The sequence below is a fragment of the Oncorhynchus gorbuscha genome, linkage group LG06 (assembly GCF_021184085.1).
Source record: "Oncorhynchus gorbuscha isolate QuinsamMale2020 ecotype Even-year linkage group LG06, OgorEven_v1.0, whole genome shotgun sequence".
Classification (NCBI taxonomy): Eukaryota; Metazoa; Chordata; class Actinopteri; order Salmoniformes; family Salmonidae; genus Oncorhynchus; species Oncorhynchus gorbuscha.
The window spans coordinates 102662393-102685908 of NC_060178.1; the positions used below are offsets into that span (position 1 = coordinate 102662393).

The 23516-nt window shown below is 41.9% G+C and overlaps 1 protein-coding gene across 1 annotated transcript in view; it reads right to left on the minus strand.

Moving 5' to 3' along the window:
- The window catches only part of LOC124038637 (integrin alpha-9-like), a 153587-nt gene that overhangs the window by 36693 nt on the left and 93378 nt on the right, over window positions 1–23516 (minus strand). Inside the window, exons 16-18 of the mRNA XM_046354722.1 lie at window positions 17695–17847; window positions 14329–14405; window positions 13283–13430 (exon numbers count right to left, since the gene is read on the minus strand). Coding sequence (XP_046210678.1) covers window positions 13283–13430; window positions 14329–14405; window positions 17695–17847 — 378 coding nt within the window. The remainder of the gene's footprint in view (window positions 1–13282; window positions 13431–14328; window positions 14406–17694; window positions 17848–23516) is intronic.

The following is a 23516-nucleotide window of genomic DNA, read 5'->3' on the forward strand; positions in this document are numbered from 1 at the left end:
ACAGGATCAAAAGTATCTATATCCACAGTAAAACGAGTCCTATAATCAACATAACCCGAAAGGCCAATAAGCAAGGAAGAAGCCACTGCTCCAAAAGCGCCATTAAAAAGCCAGACTATGGTTTGCAATTGTACATGGGGACAAAGATCATACTTTTTGGAGAAATGTCTTCTGGTCTGATGAAACAAAAATGTAACTGTTTGGCCATGATGACCATCGTTATGTTTCGAGGAAAAAGGGAGGAGGCTTGCTAGCCAAAGAACACCATCCCAACCGTGAAGCACGGGGGGGCATCATCCTGTTGTGGGGGTGCTTTGCTGCAAGAGGGACTGGTGCACTTCACAAAATAGATGGCTTCATGAGGGAGGAAAATGATGTGGATATATTGAAGCAACATGTCAAGACATCAGTCAGGAAGTTAAAAGCTTGGTCGCAAATGGGTCTTTCAAATGGACAATGACCCCACAAAATACTTCGAAAGTTGTGACAAAATGGTTTAAGGACAACAAAGTCAAGGAATTGGAGTGGCCATCACAAAGCCCTGACCTCAATCCTATAGAACAGTTGTGGGCAGAACTGAAAAAGCTTGTGCTTCCAAACGGACAAAGACCCCAAGCATACTTCCATACTTCTTATCATTAACACTGGAGTGATAGATGTTCTCCCCACTGTATATATCCATACACACATGCATACATATACACATATATACATACACATACCTATATAGACATACATACTTTTTTAAAGAATATACCTTTATTATTATTCCCGGCAAACCCTACCACCGATCCCCCAATTTGAGTAAACTAATAAACACTTCGGCTTTTACCTTCAATCTATACATCTAAACATCTTATACACACTATACATTCACAGTCACAATAGCTATTTTCTATTTGTTTTTAGTCCCTACCCTATTTCTGATGTCCATTCAGTTTGATTTCTATTTGTAACTGTGCTATTTCACAAAAGTTCTGAACATATATATGACAAATGTCTTAATTTAGGCCTGCAGTGAACCCTAACGCAGGTCTTAATATTTTAAAATACTATTGTTATTGTCAGTTTGGAAAACTCCTAAATTAACTGGTTACAGTAAAACATTTTTTAAATTTAACTTGGCAAGTCAGTTAAGAACAAATTATTATTTACAATGACGGCCTAACGAGGACCAGTGGGTTAACTGCCTTGTTCAGGGGCAGAACGGCAGAATTTTACCTAGTCATCTCTGGGATTCAATCCAGCAACCTTTTGGTTACTGGCCCAACGCTCTAACCGCTAGGCTACCTGCCACCACAGCATTCAATCGGGAGTGACCTGGTTACAGTATTCAATAGGGAGTGACCTGGTTACAGTATTCAATAGGGAGTGATCTGGTTACAGTATTCAATAGGGAGTGACCTGGTTACAGTATTCAATAGGGAGTGACCTGGTTACAGTATTCAATAGGGAGTGATCTGGTTACAGTATTCAATAGGGAGTGACCTGGTTACAATATTCAATAGGGAGTGACCTGGTTACAATATTCAATCGGGAGTGACCTGGTTACAATATTCAATCGGGAGTGACCTGGTTACAATATTCAATAGGGAGTGACCTGGTTACAGTATTCCTTTCTAAAATTATCTGCTGAAATTGTTGCCACCCCTATTACTAGCCTGTTCAACCTCTCTTTCGTGTCGTCTGAGATTCCCAAAGATTGGAAAACAGCTGCGGTCACCCCCATCTTCAAAGGGGAGGGGGCACTCTTGACCCAAACTGCTACAGACCAATATCTATCCTACCCTGCCTTTCTAAGGTCTTCGAAAGCCAAGACGACAAACAGATTACCGACCATTTCGAATCTCACCATACCTTCTCTGCTATGCAATCTGGTTTCAGAGCTGGTCATGGGTGCACCTCAGCCACGCTCAAGGTCCTACACGATATCTTGACCGCCATCGATAAGAAACATTACTGTGCAGCCGTATTCATTGATCTGGCCAAGGCTTTCGACTCTGTCAATCACCACATTGCCTAGCCTGGTTCACCAAATACTTCTCTGATAGAGTTCAGTGTGTCAAATCGGAGGGTCTGTTGTCCGGACCTCTGGCAGTCTCTATAGGGGTGCCACAGGGTTAAATTCTTGGACCGACTCTCTTCTCTGTATACATCAATGATGTCGCTCTTGCTGTTGGTGAGTCTCTGATCCACCTCTACGCAGACGACACCATTCTGTATACTTCCGGCCCTTCTTTGGACACTGTGTTAACAACCCTCCAGGCAAGATTCAATGCCATACAACTCTCCTTCTGTGGTCTCCAATTGCTCTTAAATACAAGTAAAATGAAATACCTGCTCTTCAACCGATCGCTGCCTGCACCTGCCCGCCTGTCCAACATCACTACTCTGAAAGGCTCTGACTTAGAATATGTGGACAACTATAAATACCTAGGTGTCTGGTTAGACTGTAAACTCTCCTTCCAGACGCACATCAAACATCTCCAATCCAAAGTTAAATCTAGAATTGGCTTCCTATTTCGCAACAAAGCATCCTTCACTCATGCTATACCCTTGTAAAACTGACCATCCTACCAATCCTCAACTTCGGCGATGTCATTTACAAAATAGCTTCCAACCCTCTACTCAACAAATTGGATGCGGTCTATCACAGTGCCATCCGTTTTGTCACCAAAGCCCCATGACCTACCCACCATTGCGACCTGTACGCTCTCGTTGGCTGGCCCTCGCTTCATACTCGTCGTCAAACCCACTGGCTCCATGTCATCTACAAGACCCTGCTAGGTAAAGTCCCCCCTTATCTCAGCTCCCTGGTCACCATAGCATCACCCACCTGTAGCACACGCTCCAGCAGGTATATCTCTCTAGTCACCCCCAAAACCAATTATTTCTTTGGCCGCCTCTCCTTCCAGTTCTCTGCTGCCAATGACTGGAACGAACTGCAAAAATCTATGAAACTGGAAACACTTATCTCCCTCACTAGCTTTAAGCACCAGCTGCCAGAGCAGCTCACAGATTACTGCACCTGTACATAGCCCATCTATAATTTAGCCCAAACAACTACCTCTTTCCCTACCGTATTTATTTTATTTATTTATTTATTTTGCTCCTTTGCACCCCATTATTTTTATTTCTACTTTGCACATTCTTCCACTGCAAATCTACCATTCCAGTGTTTTACTTGCTATATTGTATTTACTTTGCCACCATGGCCTTTTTTTGCCTTTACCTCCCTTATCTCACCTCATTTGCTCACATCGTATATAGACTTGTTTCTACTGTATTATTGACTGTATGTTTGTTTTACTCCATGTGTAACTCTGTGTCATTGTATGTGTTGAACTGCTTTGCTTTATCTTGGCCAGGTTGCAATTGTAAATGAGAACTTGTTCTCAACTTGCCTACCTGGTTAAATAAAGGTGAAAAAAAAAAAAAATGTTTTAAAAATTCAATAGGGAGCGAACTGGTTACAGTATTCATTAGGTAGTGAACTGGTTACAGTATTCATTAGGTAGTGAACTGGTTACAGAATTCATTAGGTAGTGAACTGGTTACAGTATTCATTAGGTAGTGAACTGGTTACAGAATTCATTAGGTAGTGAACTGGTTACAGTATTCATTAGGTAGTGAACTGGTTACAGAATTCATTAGGTAGTGAACTGGTTACAGAATTCATTAGGTAGTGAACTGGTTACAGTATTCATTAGGTAGTGAACTGGTTACAGAATTCAATAGGTAGTGAACTGGTTACAGTATTCATTAGGTAGTGAACTGGTTCCAGAATTCATTAGATATTGAATACTGTAACCAGTTCACTAGGTAGTGAACTGGTTACAGTATTCATTAGGTAGTGACCTGGTTACAGTATTCAATAGGGAGTGACCTGGTTACAGTATTCAATAGGGAGTGACCTGGTTACAGTATTCAATAGGGAGTGACCTGGTTACAGTATTCATTAGGTAGTGACCTGGTTACAGTATTCAATAGGGAGTGACCTGGTTACAGTATTCAATAGGGAGTGACCTGGTTACAGTATTCAATAGGGAGTGACCTGGTTACAGTATTCATTAGGGAGTGAACTGGTTACAGTATTCAATAGGGAGTGAACTGGTTACAGTATTCAATAGGGAGTGACCTGGTTACAGTATTCAATAGGGAGTGACCTGGTTACAGTATTCAATAGGGAGTGACCTGGTTACAGTATTCAATAGGGAGTGACCTGGTTACAGTATTCAATAGGGAGTGACCTGGTTACAGTATTCAATAGGGAGTGACCTGGTTACAGTATTCAATAGGGAGTGACCTGGTTACAGTATTCAATAGGGAGTGACCTGGTTACAGTATTCAACAGTATTCAATAGGAGTGACCTGGTTACAGTATTCAATAGGGAGTGACCTGGTTACAGTATTCAATAGGGAGTGACCTGGTTACAGTATTCAATAGGGAGTGACCTGGTTACAGTATTCAATAGGGAGTGACCTGGTTACAGTATTCAATAGGGAGTGACCTGGTTACAGTATTCATTAGGTAGTGACCTGGTTACAGTATTCATTAGGTAGTGACCTGGTTACAGTATTCAATAGGGAGTGACCTGGCTTACAGTATTCAATAGGGAGTGACCTGGTTACAGAATTCAATAGGGAGTGACCTGGTTACAGTATTCAATAGGGAGTGACCTGGTTACAGTATTCAATAGGGAGTGACCTGGTTACAGTATTCAATAGGGAGTGACCTGGTTACAGTATTCAATAGGGAGTGACCTGGTTACAGTATTCATTAGGTAGTGAACTGGTTACAGTATTCATTAGGTAGTGACCTGGTTACAGTATTCAATAGGGAGTGACCTGGTTACAGTATTCAATAGGGAGTGACCTGGTTACAGTATTCAATAGGGAGTGACCTGGTTACAGTATTCAATAGGGAGTGACCTGGTTACAGTATTCATTAGGTAGTGAACTGGTTACAGTATTCAATAGGGAGTGACCTGGTTACAGTATTCGTTAGGTAGTGAACTGGTTACAGTATTCAATAGGGAGTGACCTGATTACAGTATTCATTAGGTAGTGAACTGGTTACAGTATTCAATAGGGAGTGACCTGGTTACAGTATTCAATAGGGAGTGACCTGGTTACAGTATTCAATAGGGAGTGACCTGGTTACAGTATTCAATAGGGAGTGACCTGGTTACAGTATTCGTTAGGTAGTGAACTGGTTACAGTATTCAATAGGGAGTGACCTGGTTACAGTATTCATTAGGTAGTGAACTGGTTACAGTATTCAATAGGGAGTGACCTGGTTACAGTATTCAATAGGGAGTGACCTGGTTACAGTATTCAATAGGGAACTACAGTGATATCTAATGTCATGTGGATTTTACCTAGACTCGTAACTCCTGGATATGCTGCATATTTACCAGGGAGATTAAAGATACTGTATGCTGCATATTACCTCTCCCTCCTCTGCTCACATAATTATGAGGGAAAACAAATGCATACAACTATCACTATTACAAATTCTCGTCCTCCTCGTATTGCCATAGCAACTACCAACCATTACCAGTCATTAGGATTTCCCTGCTCTGCTGACACATTTACGAGGAAACAGAAAATCACTCCACACACCTATCGTCCTGCCTCCCCTCCTCCTTCGACACCCTGCTCTCCTTACTCAGCAGTTCCCCAGCTCCAGGTCCGGGTGGGGGTTAGTGTGGGGCTGTGCCCTTCGTCTTCAATAAATCAGCTAACATAGCAAAAATCCTTGACTATGTACATATTCAGTGAGCATAGCCTTGCTATTGAAGAGACCAACATAGGCAGACCTGGCTCTCAAGAGAAGACAGGAAACTGAGCTGCACTTCACCAAATGTTTGACCACATTAGAGACATATTTTCTACAGATCACACAGAACCACAAAGAATTTGAAAACAAATCCAATATTGATAAATTCATAAGGTGAATGCACCAATTTGTAAGTCGCTCTGGTTAAGAGCGTCTGCTAAATGACTTAAATGTAAATGTAAATGTAAATACCACAATGTGCAATCAGAGCAGCAAGATGTGTGGCCCATTGCTATGACAAAAGGGCACCCAGAGGAGCACAAACAACACCGTAAATACAACCTATATTTATTTGTTTATTTCACTTGCTTTGGCAATGTAAACATATGTTTCCCATGCCAATAAGGCAATTTGAATTGATTTCAGAGAGGGGGGGTAGCCTGATTCCCCATCACTCACCTGGCAGGGCCTTGAGAGATAACAGAGCAGAGCTTTCCTTTCTCTGTGGGGAGACTAGGGAATAGAGGACTACTGTCTGTTTGTTCATCTCTCTCTCTCAATCTTTCACTGGTGTTTTCCCCCATGTCGTTTTCATTATTGTATCCCCAAACCACACACATCCCTGAGTCGCTTCTATTTTCAGTTTGCTGCAGCTAGCGACTGGAACGAGCTGCAACAAACACTCAAACTGGACAGTTTTATCTCTTCATTCAAAGACACAATCATGGACACTCTTACTGACAGTTGTGACTGCTTTGCGTGATGTATTGTTGTCTCTACCTTCTGCCCTATGTGCTGTTGTCTGTGCCATGTTTTGTGCTGCTACCATGTTGTGTTGCTACCATGTTGTCATGTTGTGTTGCCATGTGTTGCCGCCATGCTATGTTGTTGTCTTAGGTCTCTGTTAATGTAATGTTGTGGTGTCTCTCTTGTCGCGATGTGTCTTTTGTCCTATATTTTTATTTTATTTTAAATGTTTAATCCCAGTCCCCGCAGGAGACCTTTTGCCTTTTGGTAGGCCGTGATTGTAAATAAGAATTTGTTCTCAACTGACTTGCCTAGTTAAATAAAGGTTAAATAAATGTTTAAAATTCATGCCAAAGACTCTAATTGGCTAAGGCTTGAGTGTTTTTCTTCTGTGTCTTTAGTTCAGTTAAAAAACTTTCCGTATTTAGACTTTGATATGAGCTTGCCACAGCAGGACTTTACAGAAATGGTTCTCTAAATCACAACATTGCTCTGGTTACATGTCCTCAAACTAGTACCACACCAGCCTGGTCCCACACAATGTTTATAGCCAGAACCTCTGCTATAGGCGTTTGTTTACTTCTTACTTTACCACAACAGCCTGTAGCAGAGGTTCTGACTATCACAAACCCCGGACCTGTCATGATGAACATAAGCTTGCCTGGTGCAATGGAACCAAGAGTATAGTCATAAAAGTGCCAACCCCACTCTGAGGAGTGAGATGAGCTTCTGAAACTAATTCACCTCCCTGGTTTTCAAACAGCTCTGGTTGCAAGAACAACAGAGAGATAACCAGACCACCACTCTTAAAATCAGGGGGAACGGGAGTTCACACTCAGCTCCACACACACAGCACACACAGGCACACACAGAGTGAGAAAGAGCCTCAGAGGAGGAGCGGGAGCTGACCCTAACAGAACCCTTGCAGAGCAGAGAGAGGTCACATAAACACCCCTGAATTCTACCAGCAGGCAGAAGCAATTACAAAAGTCAATAGCTGTGTTTGAATACTCACACTAACCGTACTATTTGTGATGTGAATTGAGTATATAGTATAATTATTGGTCATAGTATGTATGTCATTAGTAACCCATAAGTTCCCAGTTGTTGTACTAAATTCGCCAAAATATGAAGTATACACGCAGAGGCCACTATTTCTGTTATTTAGGGCAATTCTTCAGGAAATGGGCGTGGCTTCACATAATTTTCAGATTTGAAGAAAATGGCGGAAAATATGCAGCCGAAGTACGAGAGCAGATACAAATTCATTGCTTTAACTAATTATGACAAACTTTAAGAAAATGTTGAGCGCTCAACACCCGTTGAATATGGCCGGTGTCAGTAAACGTCGGCAAAAAAAACATAATTAAATTGTTGCCTGCAGCACAGTTACAGTCACCAACTCTCTGGATAACATGAAAAGTGCTAACAGCTCTAGGGTGAGTAAAATTGTAAGAGTTATCTCATTTGTGTCTGGAAGTAGCTAGCAAGCTAGCCAACGTTAGCTTGGGTGCTTGACTGCCGTTGTAAGGTCAGAATGCTCAAATCAACCCTACTCCTCGGCCCGAGCGTCCAGTGCGCTCCGATAGCGAAATGCTCGGAATTTACAAACGGACAATCTGAAAATGCTCTGAATTCACGAGTGCACTCTGGCACTTCAGAATGAATTTAACAACACACAAGTCGTAAAATGTCTACCTAGTAATTTGTTATGCTAACTAGCTAGCAAAAATTTGCATAGCAACCGTATCAACTTCCAGTAGACAGACGAAGAGCTAGTATGCTTAACTGAAAGGATATTGTTCATTTACAGTATTCTAAAATTATCTAAAAGTATATAGTATGTAGTAAATACTCATTCATCTCTGCCCTTTTTCAATTTTCTTCTAAAAATGACATACCCAAATCGAACTGCCTGTAGCTCAGGCCCTGAAGCAAGGATATGCATAGTATTGACAACATTTGAAAGGAAATGCTTTGAAGTTTGTGGAAATGTTAAATTAATGTAGGAGAATATAACACAATAGATCTGGTAAAAGATAATACAAAGAAGAAAAAAATAATATTTTGTATGTTTTTTGTACCATCATCTTTGATGAGAGAAAGGCCATAATGCATTATTTGAGCAATTTAGATTTTGGCCACTAGATGGCAGCAGTGTATGTGCAAAGTTTTAGACTGATCAAATGAATTTCTGTTCAAATTTTGGATCAAGATTGCACAGATTTGCCTAATTTGTTTATTAACAACTTTTCATGTTCAACATTTTGCACTCTCATCAAACAATAGCATGGTATTCTTTCACTGTAATAGCTACTGTGAATTGGACAGTGCAGTTAGATTAACAATAATTTAAGCTTTCCGTCAATATCAGATATGTCCATGGAAATGTTCTTCCTACTTACAACTTCATGCTGATCGCATTAGCTCAACCGTCCTATGGATGGGACACCGATCCCGAAGAAGTTTAAAAAGCTGCTAGGTTGAGAGACTTTTTGTTTAAGAAGCTGATAGTTAGAGAGATCAGCGGGACCAGGAAGTCACAGACAGGAAGGAAACATTATTAAAAGAGGACACAGGATTCTCTCACAAATACTTTGCCTTGAGTGCCAGGTGTTGTGGGGTTTGCACTTTATGGACTGTTCCATTGGCTCCATTGCAACAGGCAAGCTCAATTAAGTAAAGCTAATATACATTATATATTATAAAGTATTTGAGATCAGTTCAAAGGTATTTAAACCCAGGTCTGGAGGAGTCTCACACACAGCAACAGCCTTAGTCTGACGACTGTAGGAAACATAAGCTGTGCTGGAATACCCATACTAGCATACTGTATTCTACACACTTAAACAGACTACCTCAACCTATTAGCTTCCCAGACAAAGAAAGAGTCTGTTACAGGAGGTAAACCAATACTAAACCTGAAGTTAATAGTTCATTCAATGAGCCAGGTGAAACGAAAACTCTTAAAATATTATTTTTGCAATATTTTAGGTCAAATATTATTGTGCATATTAGATTGAATTTATATTCAATGTCCATTCATCTCCCTCCCTCCTGCCCTCCCTCTTTCCTAAGCTTTGACTGACATGGCATCTCTCCCGGGTATGATTAGGTCTGTTCTGCTGGCCTTACAAAAACTGAGGCTGTGTCCCCATTCTCCACTCACCTTCCATTCACATGCACACTTCCCTTCCATACATGTGCACACTACCCTTTCATACAGTTTCACACTCCCCATCATGGAATTAAAACTAATTGGATTGGTGTAGAGAAAGCATTGGCTAGAGAAACATGGCATCTTACTCAGGTCTGACTAGGTCTGTCTGCTCTCTGACTATTGTTGTTGCATAGGATAACAGCAGACAGACCTAGTCAGACCTGAGTAAGATGCCATGTTTCTCTAGCCAATGTTTTGACAGACAGACAGCACACTAACCTAACCTCTAGCCTAGAGCCAACGCCCGCCCCCTCTTCTGGGAAACACATTTACAGTTACAGTTTCGGGGAAAAAGTCTGGGCTTAAATGTGGAGGTTCACAATCAGATATACTATGAATGCTGGAAAATACTGTCTCAAATACGTTTCACATCATAACGTATAAGCTGTGTTCGAATACTCACTAACCATACTATTACCGCACTAACCATACTATTTGTGATATAAATTGAGTATATAGTATGCTTATTGGTCATAGTATGGATATACAGTGGGGCAAAAAAGTATTTAGTCAGCCACCAATTGTGCAAGTTCTCCCACTTAAAACGATGAGGCCTGTAACTATGACAGACAAAATGAGAAAAAAAATCCAGAAAATCACATTGTAGGATTTTTAATGAATTTATTTGCAAATTATGGTGGAAAATAAGTATTTGGACAATAACAAAAGTTTGTCAATACTTTGTTATATACCCTTTGTTGGCAATGACAGAGGTCAAATGTTTTCTGTAAGTCTTCACAAGGTTTTCACAAACTGTTGTTGGTATTTTGGCCCATTCCTTCAGGCAAGATCTCCTCTAGAGCAGTGATGTTTTGGGGCTGTCGCTGGGCAACACGGACTTTCAACTCCCTCCAAAGATTTTCTCTGGGGTTGAGATCTGGAGACTGGCTAGGCCACTCCAGGACCATGAAATGCTTCTTACGAAGCCACTCCTTCGTTGCCCGGGCGGTGTGTTTGGGATCATTGTCATGCTGAAAGACCCAGCCACGTTTCATCTTCAATGCCCTTGCAGATGGAAGGAGGTTTTCACCCAAAATCTCACGATACATGGCCCCATTCATTCTTTCCTTTACACGGATCAGTCGTCCTGGTCCCTTTGCAGAAAACCAGCCCCAAAGCATGTTTCCACCCCCATGTTTCACAGTAGGTATGGTGTTCTTTGGATACAACTCAGCATTCTTTGTCCTCCAAACACGACGAGTTCAGTTTTTACCAAAAAGTTATATTTTGGTTTCATCTGACCATATGACATTCTCCCAATCTTCTTCTGGATCATCCAAATGCTCTCTAGCAAACTTCAGACGGGCCTGGACATGTACTGGCTTAAGCAAGGGGACATTGTGATCATTTTGACCCCACGGGGTGAGATCTTGCGTGGAGCCCCAGATCGAGGGAGATTATCAGTCGTCTTGTATGTCTTCCATTTCCTAATAATTGCTCCCACAGTTGATTTCTTCAAACCAAGCTGCTTACCTATTGCAGATTCAGTCTTCCCAGCCTGGTGCAGGTCTACAATTTTGTTTCTGGTGTCCTTTGACAGCTCTTTGGTCTTGGCCATAGTGGAGTTTGGAGTGTGACTGTTTGAGGTTGTGGACAGGTGTCTTTTATACTGATAACAAGTTCAAACAGGTGCCATTAATACAGGTAACGAGTGGAGGACAGAGGAGCCTCTTAAAGAAGAAGTTACAGGTCTGTGAGAGCCAGAAATATTGCTTGTTTGTAGGTGACCAAATACTTATTTTCCACCATAATTTGCAAATTAATTAATAAAAAATCCTACAATGTGATTTTCTGGAAAAAAATGCTCCTGTTGTCTGTCATAGTTGAAGTGTAGCTATGATGACAATTACAGGCCTCATCTTTTTAAGTGAGAGAACTTGCACAATTGGTGGCTGACAAAATAAGTTTTTTGCCCCACTGTAGTTTGCATGCCAAAAGTTTCTGGATGTTGTACTACATTTGCCAAAATTAGAAGTACACAAGCAGTGGACATTAGTTCCGTGCTTTTAGGGCCCATAATGCAATTCTTCTAAAAATGGGCATGGCTTCACATCGTTTTCAGATTTGGAGAAAATGGCGGAAGTCCAACGAGAGCGGACACAAATTCATTGCTTTAACTAATTATGACAATTGTGAAGAAAATGTTGAGCAATGTAATAAAGTAGTGACTTTTCAAATAAGTTACCTTACACGTTATATTGGCTGACAATTTGTTAGCCACACAATCCGTACGAACCACATAGCACATCATTACAACAGTATGTACCGGTATGTTAGCTAGCTACCTAACATTAGTTGGCTACGAATATATCAAGCTTGCCAGTATAGTACCTATATGCTATCAAAACCAATGCTTATTGACTTGATCATTCCAGTCAATCTTAGTCATTCTTAGCATTGTCAGTAAACCTTGGCAAAAAAATAATAATAATTCAATTGTTGCCAGCAGCACAGTTACAGTCAACAACGCTCTGGATAACCAGCTCTGCTAGGGTGGGTAAAATGGTCAGAGTGAGGTGTTCTCTCATTTGTGTCTGGAAGAAGCTAGCAAGTTAGACAACGTCAGCAAGTTATCTTGGGTGCTTGACTGTCGTTGTAAGGTCAGAATGCTTGAATGAACCCTAATCTCCTGCCAGAGCGTCCAGTTTGCGCTCTCAACGCTCCGAGAGGGAAACGCTGCGCCCAGAGTGCAGTCTAAGAGCACTCAGGAACTCCAAATTGAATTTAAGAACACATCCAAAGTCGTATAATGTCTAGCTAATAATTTGTTATGCTAACAAGCAGGCAAGAGGTTGCATAACAGCATCAACTTCCGGAAGACAGGCAAAGCACTAGGACGCTCAGCTGATAGGATACCGTTTTTTACAATATACTAATATCAACTAATAGTATGTAGTATATACTCATTAAGTATGTAGTATATGTTATGTTTGTATGGGTGTTGTTGAAATATAGCCTCAGCGAATGGTGTTGTTGAATGAGGAGTATTTTAGTTAGGTCTTGTGCTCTTGTTAGAGTTGTATAATTCTAGAAACTTAGCCAAAATTCTGAGATTTTAAAGAATTTTCAGCTGTGGGATACCCAGTTGTAGGGTTCCCTTTCTGGTTATTCCCTCCTGATTGCTGAAATCTTCCATTTCCTACAGTAACCATTGATCAACTGTTAATTCAACTTTCCCAAAATGTATTAATTTCAGAACATCACCGTAACAACCCCTAATCAAAGAAACACTAGACATGAGTCCTAAAATGTATTAATTTCAGAACATCACCGTAACAACCCCTAATCAAAGAAACACTAGACATGAGTCCTAAAATGTATTAATTTCAGAACATCACCGTAACAACCCCTAACCAAAGAAACACTAGACATGAGTCCTAAAATGTAAACAACCGACATTTCGACATGTAAACAAACATACACAACAATAGTCATGAAGAGACAGCAGAATGAAAAGACAGAACAACCAATCAATGTATGAAACCTTTCACACAACAGCCCCCACTTACAACAACAATAGAACAACAACCAACCTTCTGCCAGTAGTTGATATAGAAGACATCTCTGGAGAAGTTGAAGTAGATGTTGGTGTCGTAGGCATCGTCCCCTGCGTTGGAGATGGTCACGTTCAGAGAGACATTCCTCACTCCTCCTAGGGCCAGATGGGACCGCACGTGGAGCCTAGCCGCAGGAATGTAATAATTACTTTGATTTGATAGAGACAGAATCAGTTAAAAGATTGTGAGACGTTCCGTACGTTCCTCACTCTTGCCAAGGCTAGAGGGAGGATATGGAGCCTGGTAGAGAATATTATGGTCATTCAGAAGAAGCTTTCTTTCTTTTCTAAAGGTATTACTCTCAGTTATAAGTCATTATGAGAACTACAATGGAGTTATGAGAGATTTTCACTCCACACACAAGCAAAGGACACTAGTAATATATAACTAAGCTGTTATACTAGTAGTAATACCAGTGAACCACTGAATTACAACAGCTATTGGTTTCCAAAAGTCCACACTGCCAATGATTCATACAACAAGAGGAAAAGGACCTACCTCACTAAATATGGAGAAAGCATGGATGGCTTCCAATGACAACAAGAGGCAATGAGCACACATCATAGTTCCACTGACCACACCCACACCTCAGTGTGTACAGCATGACCTCAGTCTCCTTTCATAGCAGAGTGGTGAGCAGAGGCCAGAAGAGAACGCATGCTAGCACACACACAATCTTGTACAACTAAACTTGTGGGGACACACAATTCAGTCCCATTCAAAATCCAATTTTTCCTAACCCCTATCCTAACCCGAAAACCTAACCTTAACCCTAAATCTAACCCTAGCTCCTAACCCTAATTCTAATTCTAACCATAACCCTAAACCCCCTAGAAATAGCATTTGACTTTGTGGGGACCAACAAAATATCCCCAGTTGATCACATTTTTGTTCATTTACTACTTGTGGCTGACTTCTGGTCCTGACAAGTATAGTTAAAGACGTCCAAAACATACACTCGAATAGATATAAACCAAGTGAGTGGTCAAACAGAAGAACAGAGTGTGAGTGTGTTTTTTTACCCAGAAAGCAGTAGTTTCCCATGGAGTCTCAGGTCAGCAGCACAGTCGTCAGACAGGCAGTTCCTCTCGAACCATGTCTAGAAGAGGAAACATGACAGCGAGTAATCAAAAAATAACTAAATTGATCAATCTTCCAAATTCCGCTCAAGGAAAGAAAACACGTGGCAACACCAGGTGGTAACCGAAACCACCTCATAACGATAATCTGAGGTTATTTCTTTGAGGTCATTTCTAGACATTCCTCTGCTAACACAGAGGAAGAATATACTTTTGCTTTCAGGTACCAGTGTTAGAGGGTCGACTCCTAAAACATTTATAAAACATAAAGGAAATTGATCGGAACTAAATATACTGTATGTTTCAGTCCCTGTTTGAAAATAATTTACTTTCAACTCTGATTTGATTGTATTAGGATCTCTTTTAGTCTCCATTTGGACTAATCTTCCAAGAGTCCTTAACATTAAAATACAATTATAATACAAACACACTTTCACATATAACACACTATTACAAACATACATAATACACTAGCATAATGACCCAATAAATACTCAATCTAAAAATATATATATATATATAAAATGTTTTTTTTACATGGATTCTTCATCTACTATAGTCCCACAACATTTCTATATACTATTTTTAAATTGTTTTTAAATCTTGTTTAAAGATTGTGAAAAAATCTGCAAAAAATCTGCAAATTGATTGGCAATATCAACTGGTTTTGTTATCATTCTCCTGTCAACCTCCACACTAGATGGGCATGATGGGATAGATGTACTAAGTAAGCCCTTAACTGTGTTCCATATCTTTTTACAATCATTTTTACAATCAGTAAAAGCATTGTTGTAAAATAACTTTTTCCCCCTTCGATTCAATTTAACTGCATAATTACGTAATGTTCTATAATTCTGTTCATCAATTTCTCATTTTGACTTGGCTGCTAAGACTTTTGCCATATTTCTTTGAGAAAAAGCCTCACCCAGTTCATCATCAATCCATGGAGATGGGCGGGCACCAACTGTACTCTTTCTTATAGGGGCATGATGGTCCATTACCTCAGTGAGCAAATCAATAAAACATTCTGTAGCGTGATTTAAATCATCCTCTAGATAAATCAGCTCCCAGGGTACAGCAGCTAAATAATTTAGAAATAACTCATGATTAAATGTTTTAAAATGTATTTTGACCACAATCCTTGGGGGTTTCTTTGGAACCATGGTGTTCATGGTCACAATATTATGGTTGACTCTCAGTAGAGAGTACTGCAAGAATTCGGGGGGTAAATCAAACCAGGACTCAAACCTGGAACCAGCGACTGTCAACCACACACCTTAGCCGTTACACCAAAACTCTTAGCATGATTGCAAGGTGTTGTCACTATAGTATGTTCTGTGAGAACATTTCAACCTACATATAGGCTACACAACAGCTGTAGCCTGTTACCTCATTCAACCTACATATAGGCGACACAACAGCTGTAGCCTGTTACCTCATTCAACCTAGATATTAGGCAACAACAGCTGTAGCCTGTTACCTCATTCAACCTAGATAATAGGCAACAACAGCTGTAGCCTGTTACTTCATTCAACCTAGATAATAGGCAACAACAGCTGTAGCCTGTTACCTCATTCAACCTAGATAATAGGCAACAACAGCTGTAGCCTGTTACCTCATTCAACCTAGATAATAGGCAACAACAGCTGTAGCCTGTTACCTCATTCAACCTAGATATTAGGCAACAACAGCTGTAGCCTGTTACCTCATTCAACCTAGATAATAGGCAACAACAGCTGTAGCCTGTTACCTCATTCAACCTAGATATTAGGCAACAACAGCTGTAGCCTGTTACCTCATTCAACCTAGATATTAGGCAACAACAGCTGTAGCCTGTTACCTCATTCAACCTAGATATTAGGCAACAACAGCTGTAGCCTGTTACCTCATTCAACCTACATATAGGCAACAACAGCTGTAGCCTGTTACCTCATTCAACCTAGATAATAGGCAACAACAGCTGTAGCCTGTTACCTCATTCAACCTAGATAATAGGCAACAGCTGTAGCCTGTTACCTCATTCAACCTAGATAATAGGCAACAACAGCTGTAGCCTGTTACCTCATTCAACCTAGATATTAGGCAACAACAGCTGTAGCCTGTTACCTCATTCAACCTAGATAATAGGCAACAACAGCTGTAGCCTGTTACCTCATTCAACCTAGATATTAGGCAACAACAGCTGTAGCCTGTTACCTCATTCAACCTAGATAATAGGCAACAACAGCTGTAGCCTGTTACCTCATTCAACCTACATATAGGCAACAACAGCTGTAGCCTGTTACCTCATTCAACCTACATATAGGCGACACAACAGCTGTAGCCTGTGACTTCATTCAACCTAAATATAGGCAAAACAGCTGTAGCCTGTTACCTCATTCAACCTAGATAATAGGCAACAACAGCTGTAGCCTGTTACCCCATTCAACCTAGATATTAGGCAACAACAGCTGTAGCCTGTTACCTCATTCAACCTACATATAGGCAACAACAGCTGTAGCCTGTTACCTCATTCAACCTACATATAGGCGACACAACAGCTGTAGCCTGTGACTTCATTCAACCTAAATATAGGCAAAACAGCTGTAGCCTGTTACCTCATTCAACCTAGATATTAGGCAACAACAGCTGTAGCCTGTTACCTTATTCAACCTAGATATTAGGCAACAACAGCTGTAGACTGTTACCCCATTCAACCTAGATATTAGGCAACAACAGCTGTAGCCTGTTACCTCATTCAACCTAGATATTAGGCAACAACAGCTGTAGCCTGTTACCTCATTCAACCTAGATAATAGGCAACAACAGCTGTAGCCTGTTACCTCATTCAACCTAGATATTAGGCAACAACAGCTGTAGCCTGTTACCTCATTCAACCTAGATATTAGGCAACAACAGCTGTAGCCTGTTACCCCATTCAACCTAGATATTAGGCAACAACAGCTGTAGCCTGTTACCTCATTCAACCTAGATATTAGGCAACAACAGCTGTAGCCTGTTACCTCATTCAACCTAGATAATAGGCAACAACAGCTGTAGCCTGTTACCTCATTCAACCTACATATAGGCAACAACAGCTGTAGCCTGTTACCTCATTCAACCTAGATAATAGGCAACAACAGCTGTAGCCTGTTACCTCATTCAACCTAGATATTAGGCAACAACAGCTGTAGCCTGTTACCTCATTCAACCTAGATAATAGGCAACAACAGCTGTAGCCTGTTACCTCATTCAACCTAGATAATAGGCAACAACAGCTGTAGCCTGTTACCTCATTCAACCTATATATTAGGCAACAACAGCTGTTACCTCATTCTTTGCTGCCATCTTGTCTCCTTTCCTCCAGCGCAGTACAGGTGTAAGAGCAGGCAGGTCTTTGTCCAGGTGACCGTTCACCACATGCTTCCCCAGGGTGTAGGCCACCTCAAAGGTGATGGCTGTGAATACGTCTTTCACGTCCTTCTGTAGAGACACAAAGAGAAACCAAATGGCAGTTCAAGCACAATGTAATTTCGGAACCCACAACCAAATCTTGAATTGCTCAGATTGTTATGAGAAAGAGCCAGTGTTTAAGATATGTGTACAATACCATTCAAAAGTTTGTGGTCACTTAGAAATGTTCTTTTTTTTTGTAAGAAAAACACATTTTCTGTCCATTAAAATAACATCAAATTGATCAGAAATACATTGTTAATGTTGTAAATGACTATTGTAGCTGGAAACGGCTGATTTTTTATGGAATATCTACATAGGCATACAGAGGTCCATTAACAGCAACCATCACTCCTGTGTTCCAACGGCACGTTGTGTTAGCTAATCCAAGTTTATAATTTTAAAAGGCTAACTGATCATTAGAAAACCCTTTCGCAATTATGTTAGCACAGTTGAAAACTGCTGTTCTGATTAAAGAAGCTATAAAACTGGCCTTCCTTAGACTAGTTGAGTATCTGGAGCATCAGCGTTTTGGGGTTCGATTACAGGCTCACAATGTCTAGAAACAAAGAACATTCTTCTGAAACTTGTCAGTCTATTCTTGTTCTGAGAAATGAAGGCTATTCCATGCGAGAAATTGCCAAGAAACTGAAGCTCTCGTACAACGCTGTGTAATACTCCCTTCTTAGAGCAGGGCACACTGGCGCTAACCAGAATAGAAAGAGGAGTGGGAGGCCCCGGTGCACAACTGAGCAAGAGGACAAGTCCATTAGAGTGTCTAGTTTAAGAAACAGACGCTTCACAAGTCCTCAACTGGCAGCTTCAAGAAAAGGTTAAGACTAGCAAAAGAACACAGACACTGGACAGAGGAAGGCCAGTATCCCAGAGTTGCGTCTTCACTGTTGATGTTGAGACTGGTATTTTGCAGGTACTATTTAATGAAGCTGCCAGTTGAGGACTTGTATTCACAATTTATTTTATTTTGAATTTAATACATATGGTGTGAAATTGACACCATAGATTTGGGATGAATTGGTCCGCAGAGTGAAGGAAAAGCAGCCAACAAGTGCTCAGCATATGTGGGAACTCCTTCAAGACTGTTGGAAAAGCATTCCAGATTAAGCTGGTTAAGAGATTGCCAAGAGTGTGCAAATCTGTCATCAAGGCAAAGGGTGGCTACTATGAAGAATCTCAAATATAGAATATATATACAAATATATATTTGTTTAACACTTTTTGGGTTACTACAGGATTCTATGTGTTATTTAATAGTTTTGATGTCTTCACTAGTATTATATAATGTAGAGAATAGTACAAATAAAGAAAAACCCTGGAATGATCAGGTGTGTCCAAACTTTTGACTGGCACTGCATATATCTGAAGAATGAAATAAAACAAAGCTGTTTGACATAGAAACACCAGATTTATCTGTAAAAAAAACCATTATTAAATATGAATAACATTCCACCCATGAGGCCAAAGAGGGCAATTTTGTTCCTTGACTGCAGGAAAGGGTTGTTTTAAATGATCATTATCTGGTGAGTGGAACTGTGTTTTTGTGATAATAATGCATTCTTTTTTTGTTTTTGCTCAATCTGATTGGGTGGGCAGGACCTGGCTCCCCAGTGGGTGGGCCTGTGTCCACCAGGCAAACTCATCCCTACACCCCAAACGCAAACAGTACATCACAAATAGCCTACTAACCAAGACTTCAAACTAAGTTTTTTCAATATCTGGTTTGCACACCCATTGTTGCCTAGTTAGCATTTACTGGTAAATTGAAACATCTTTCCTACCTAACGGCTACCGATGTCATTCTGTGAGCTGATCCATGCCAAAACCAGTTGAGAGCTGCATACTCTTCCTGCCTGCAGACGATATTCTGCCGAAACTAGGCTGTGTGTGCTGCGCGCATATTCATATATTGCACATGTTTTGCGATTGTGTAGTCCACTCTGTGCATAATTTCACTATTGTACTACATAAATGGTATCTCTACTACACTACTTTGCATCAGTGGGGATTAAGAAGTGACAGTTGCTGTCCTTTGAGCAGCACAAACCTGTCACACACTAAAGTCCCCGGTCCAAATGGTTCGCCACTGCGCACACATTTCTACTGTTAAGATATTCATGTTTTGAGAAAAGAGTATATATTTGGCCTGGATAAGCAGTTTTATGTGCTCGTTGAATGAAAGCTGATAATTATGAGTTTTTTACTCCGCTGTTCTCGGGAAGAAATTACAAGTCCTTCCTGTCCGAGTCAAGACCAAGTACAAATGTATCCGACACAAGACCGAGACACTCAAAATGCTGAGTACTACAACCCTGGAAAGAACCCTATTATGTTGACATCAGATAATGTCCTCTCTAGGTGCTATCAATCTGAACTTGACTAGTAATAAAAGGCCCTTCAGAAGTGGATATGGGCTTCAGAAGACATTGCCAACCCCATCTTTACTGGCTCCGATATTTTCTCCACTCATTGTCCTTTCAGCTCAACGCAGCTCGGTTTGGATTGGCTCAGTAGGGTGAAGAGGGTAAATGTAATACATGTACTAAACAACTGGCATTGCATTGGCATGTACTGTGCTCTATCCTTTCCACTGTGAGACCATACGACCCGAGAGAACCAAAGAGAAAGTGTTTCTTTTGGCACGGGACTTGGAAACAACGAAAAGCAAAAAAACACAAGCTCTGAATATGATCAAACCCCACGTCCTCATTACAGAATACTGTTGGAAAAAGGACATGGGAAAATCACATCTTTATGTCTTTCTCTCTTTTCGTTTATTCTTTCCTGTCCATTAAACTTCACTCATTCTACCTTTAAAAAGCTAGAGACTCTGATGGTCAGGGGTTGGGCTCCAGGTTACTGTCTGGTTCCACTGACCGACCGGAGTGTCTCTCTTTGCCCATACTAGTGTCTGCCAGCTTGGAACCAAACCCCTCATGAGGGCTTCACGGTCTTCCGAACCAAACCCCTCATGAGGGCTTCATGGTCTTTTCTTCTCTGGTGGTCTCTTTCTCTCCCTCTCTCTTTCCCAGTGGTTGTGCTCTCTCTCCCTCTATTTTTTTTATATTGTTTCGTTTTCCATCATCCATCAATCCACCCATCTCCTTCCTCTTTCAGGCCATATAGGAGACCTGAAGTTCTGTCTGGTTGGATTAATACATCATCCCACACACACTTAAACACTCACACATTTAAACACTCACACATTTAAACACTCACACACTGACATCCTCTGTGAAGGGGCAGCTGTCTGCTACCTAGCAAAGTGAGAGAGTTATGGCAGGAAAGAGGAAAAGTGTGGATGTGGGCAGGACATGAATCATCAGAAACAGTCCCGGTTACAGGGCTGATTCCCCCATTGGGAGGAAAGAAAATATTGCAGGCCGCCCCTTTGATCATCAAGACCCAAATTAGAAACTTGACTAAAAGATTTATTGAATTATCCTCTTAGTACTATAGCTTACTTTGTCAAGTTTTTGGTAACGCACAGGTAAAAATACCAATATATGGAATCTTCTAAATGCTTTATCTGCTTTACTGTTGGTCATTGAATAAGTTATGAAGTCATTGTACTATATGATTGAAGTAGTTGTTTGTGAAATGTCACATTAAGCACAACACAAATATAACTGAATAGAATTTGATGGGTTTGGTTCCCAACCTTCCTATTTACATAACAGTGACAAGGCTCAGTACCATGGACGGACTATAGAAATATAATCTCATGTTAGCCGTGTTCAGCATGCCCAATGAGTGCACTGTCCAGGGGCTTTTCCTGCTCTAGTCATTCTATTTCCATGGGATGAGCACTGCTGACTGTTGACCACTGACCTACCATCCATCATTAAACTGTCTCAGAGACAGAGGCTGTGTTATTGTGGGAGATGGAGACAGAGGCTGTGATATTGTGGGAGATGGAGACAGAGGCTGTGATATTGTGGGAGATGGAGACAGAGGCTGTGATATTGTGGGAGATGGAGACAGAGGCTGTGTTATTGTGGGAGATGGAGATAGAGGCTGTGTTATTGTGGGAAATGGAGACAGAGGCTGTGTTATTGTGGGAGATGGAGACAGAGGCTGTGATATTGTGGGAGATGGAGATAGAGGCTGTGTTATTGTGGGAGATGGAGATAGAGGCTGTGTTATTGTGGGAGATGGAGACAGAGGCTGTGGTATTGTGGGAGATGGAGACAGAGGCTGTGATATTGTGGGAGATGGAGACAGAGGCTGTGTTATTGTGGGAGATGGAGACAGAGGCTGTGATATCATGGGAGATGGAGACAGAGGCTGTGTTATTGTGGGAGATGGAGACAGAGGCTGTGTTATTGTGGGAGATGGAGACAGAGGCTGTGATATTGTGGGAGATGGAGACAGAGGCTGTGATATTGTGGGAGACAGAAGATGTGTCTCAAATGACACCCTATTCCTTATAGTGCACTACTTTTTTACCAGAGCCCTATTGAACCCTATTGAGCCCTAGCCAACAGTAGTGCACTATAAAGGGAATAGGGTGACATTTGGAATACAGGCACTGCCCGGTCCCAGGGAAGGAACAGAACAATGTGTGGCTGGACTCTGAGAATGAGTGAAACTTTCATTATATCGTGCTTCTACACCTGCATTGCTTGCTGTTTGGGGTTTTAGGCTGGGTTTCTGTACAGAACTTTGAGATATCAGCTGATGTACGAACGGCTATATAAATACATTTGATTTGATTTGATCCCCTTTATGTTAGGAAACAGTGGAGGTCATTAGTAAGCCCTGCTTGGCCCAAGTTTTTATTAGGCAGTTATTAATGTTCCTTATACCACCTGCCTCCCAAGCCCCAGTCTCACCCCCAGCCCTAGTTCTAGGCTCCTACCTCACCCCGACCACCCCAGCCTCCTACCACCACACTTCATCCCAGGCTCCTCCTCCTAGGGTAGTCCACTTCTTCAGCCCCAGCCCACCCCCACTTCTCTCCCAAGCTCCTACCCCAGCTCCTGCGCACCACCACACCCTTCCCAGGCTCCTACCGCAGCCCCAGCCCACCCCACACACCCCTCCCAGGCTCCTACCGCAGTCCCAGCCCACCCCACACACCCCTCCCAGGCTCCTACCGCAGCCTCAGCCCACCCCACACACCCCTCCCAGGCTCCTACCGCAGCCCCAGCCCACCCCACACACCCCTCCCAGGCTCCTACCGCAGTCCCAGCCCACCCCATACACCCCTCCCAGGCTCCTACCGCAGCCCCAGCCCACCCCACACACCCCTCCCAGGCTCCTACCGCAGTCCCAGTCCACCCCACACACCTCTCCCAGGCTCCTACCGCAGCCTCAGCCCACCCCACACACCTCTCCCAGGCTCCTACCGCAGTCCCAGCCCACCCCACACACCCCTCCCAGGCTCCTACCGCAGTCCCAGCCCACCCCACACACCCCTCCCAGGCTCCTTACCGCAGTCCCAGCCCACCCCACACACCCCTCCCAGGCTCCTACCGCAGTCCCAGCCCACCCCACACACCCTCCCACCCCTACCCCATCACAGCGCTGCTACTACTGTATTTATAGAACACAGGAGTTCCTGAGCTCCAACTGAGACAGAGGCTGACTGGGTGTTAATGGCCTGGTGCTTTTAATTATCTGGATGGAATGGACCCACACAACAACTGGTCCTTACTTACAGTTACCTGGCACGCATGCAT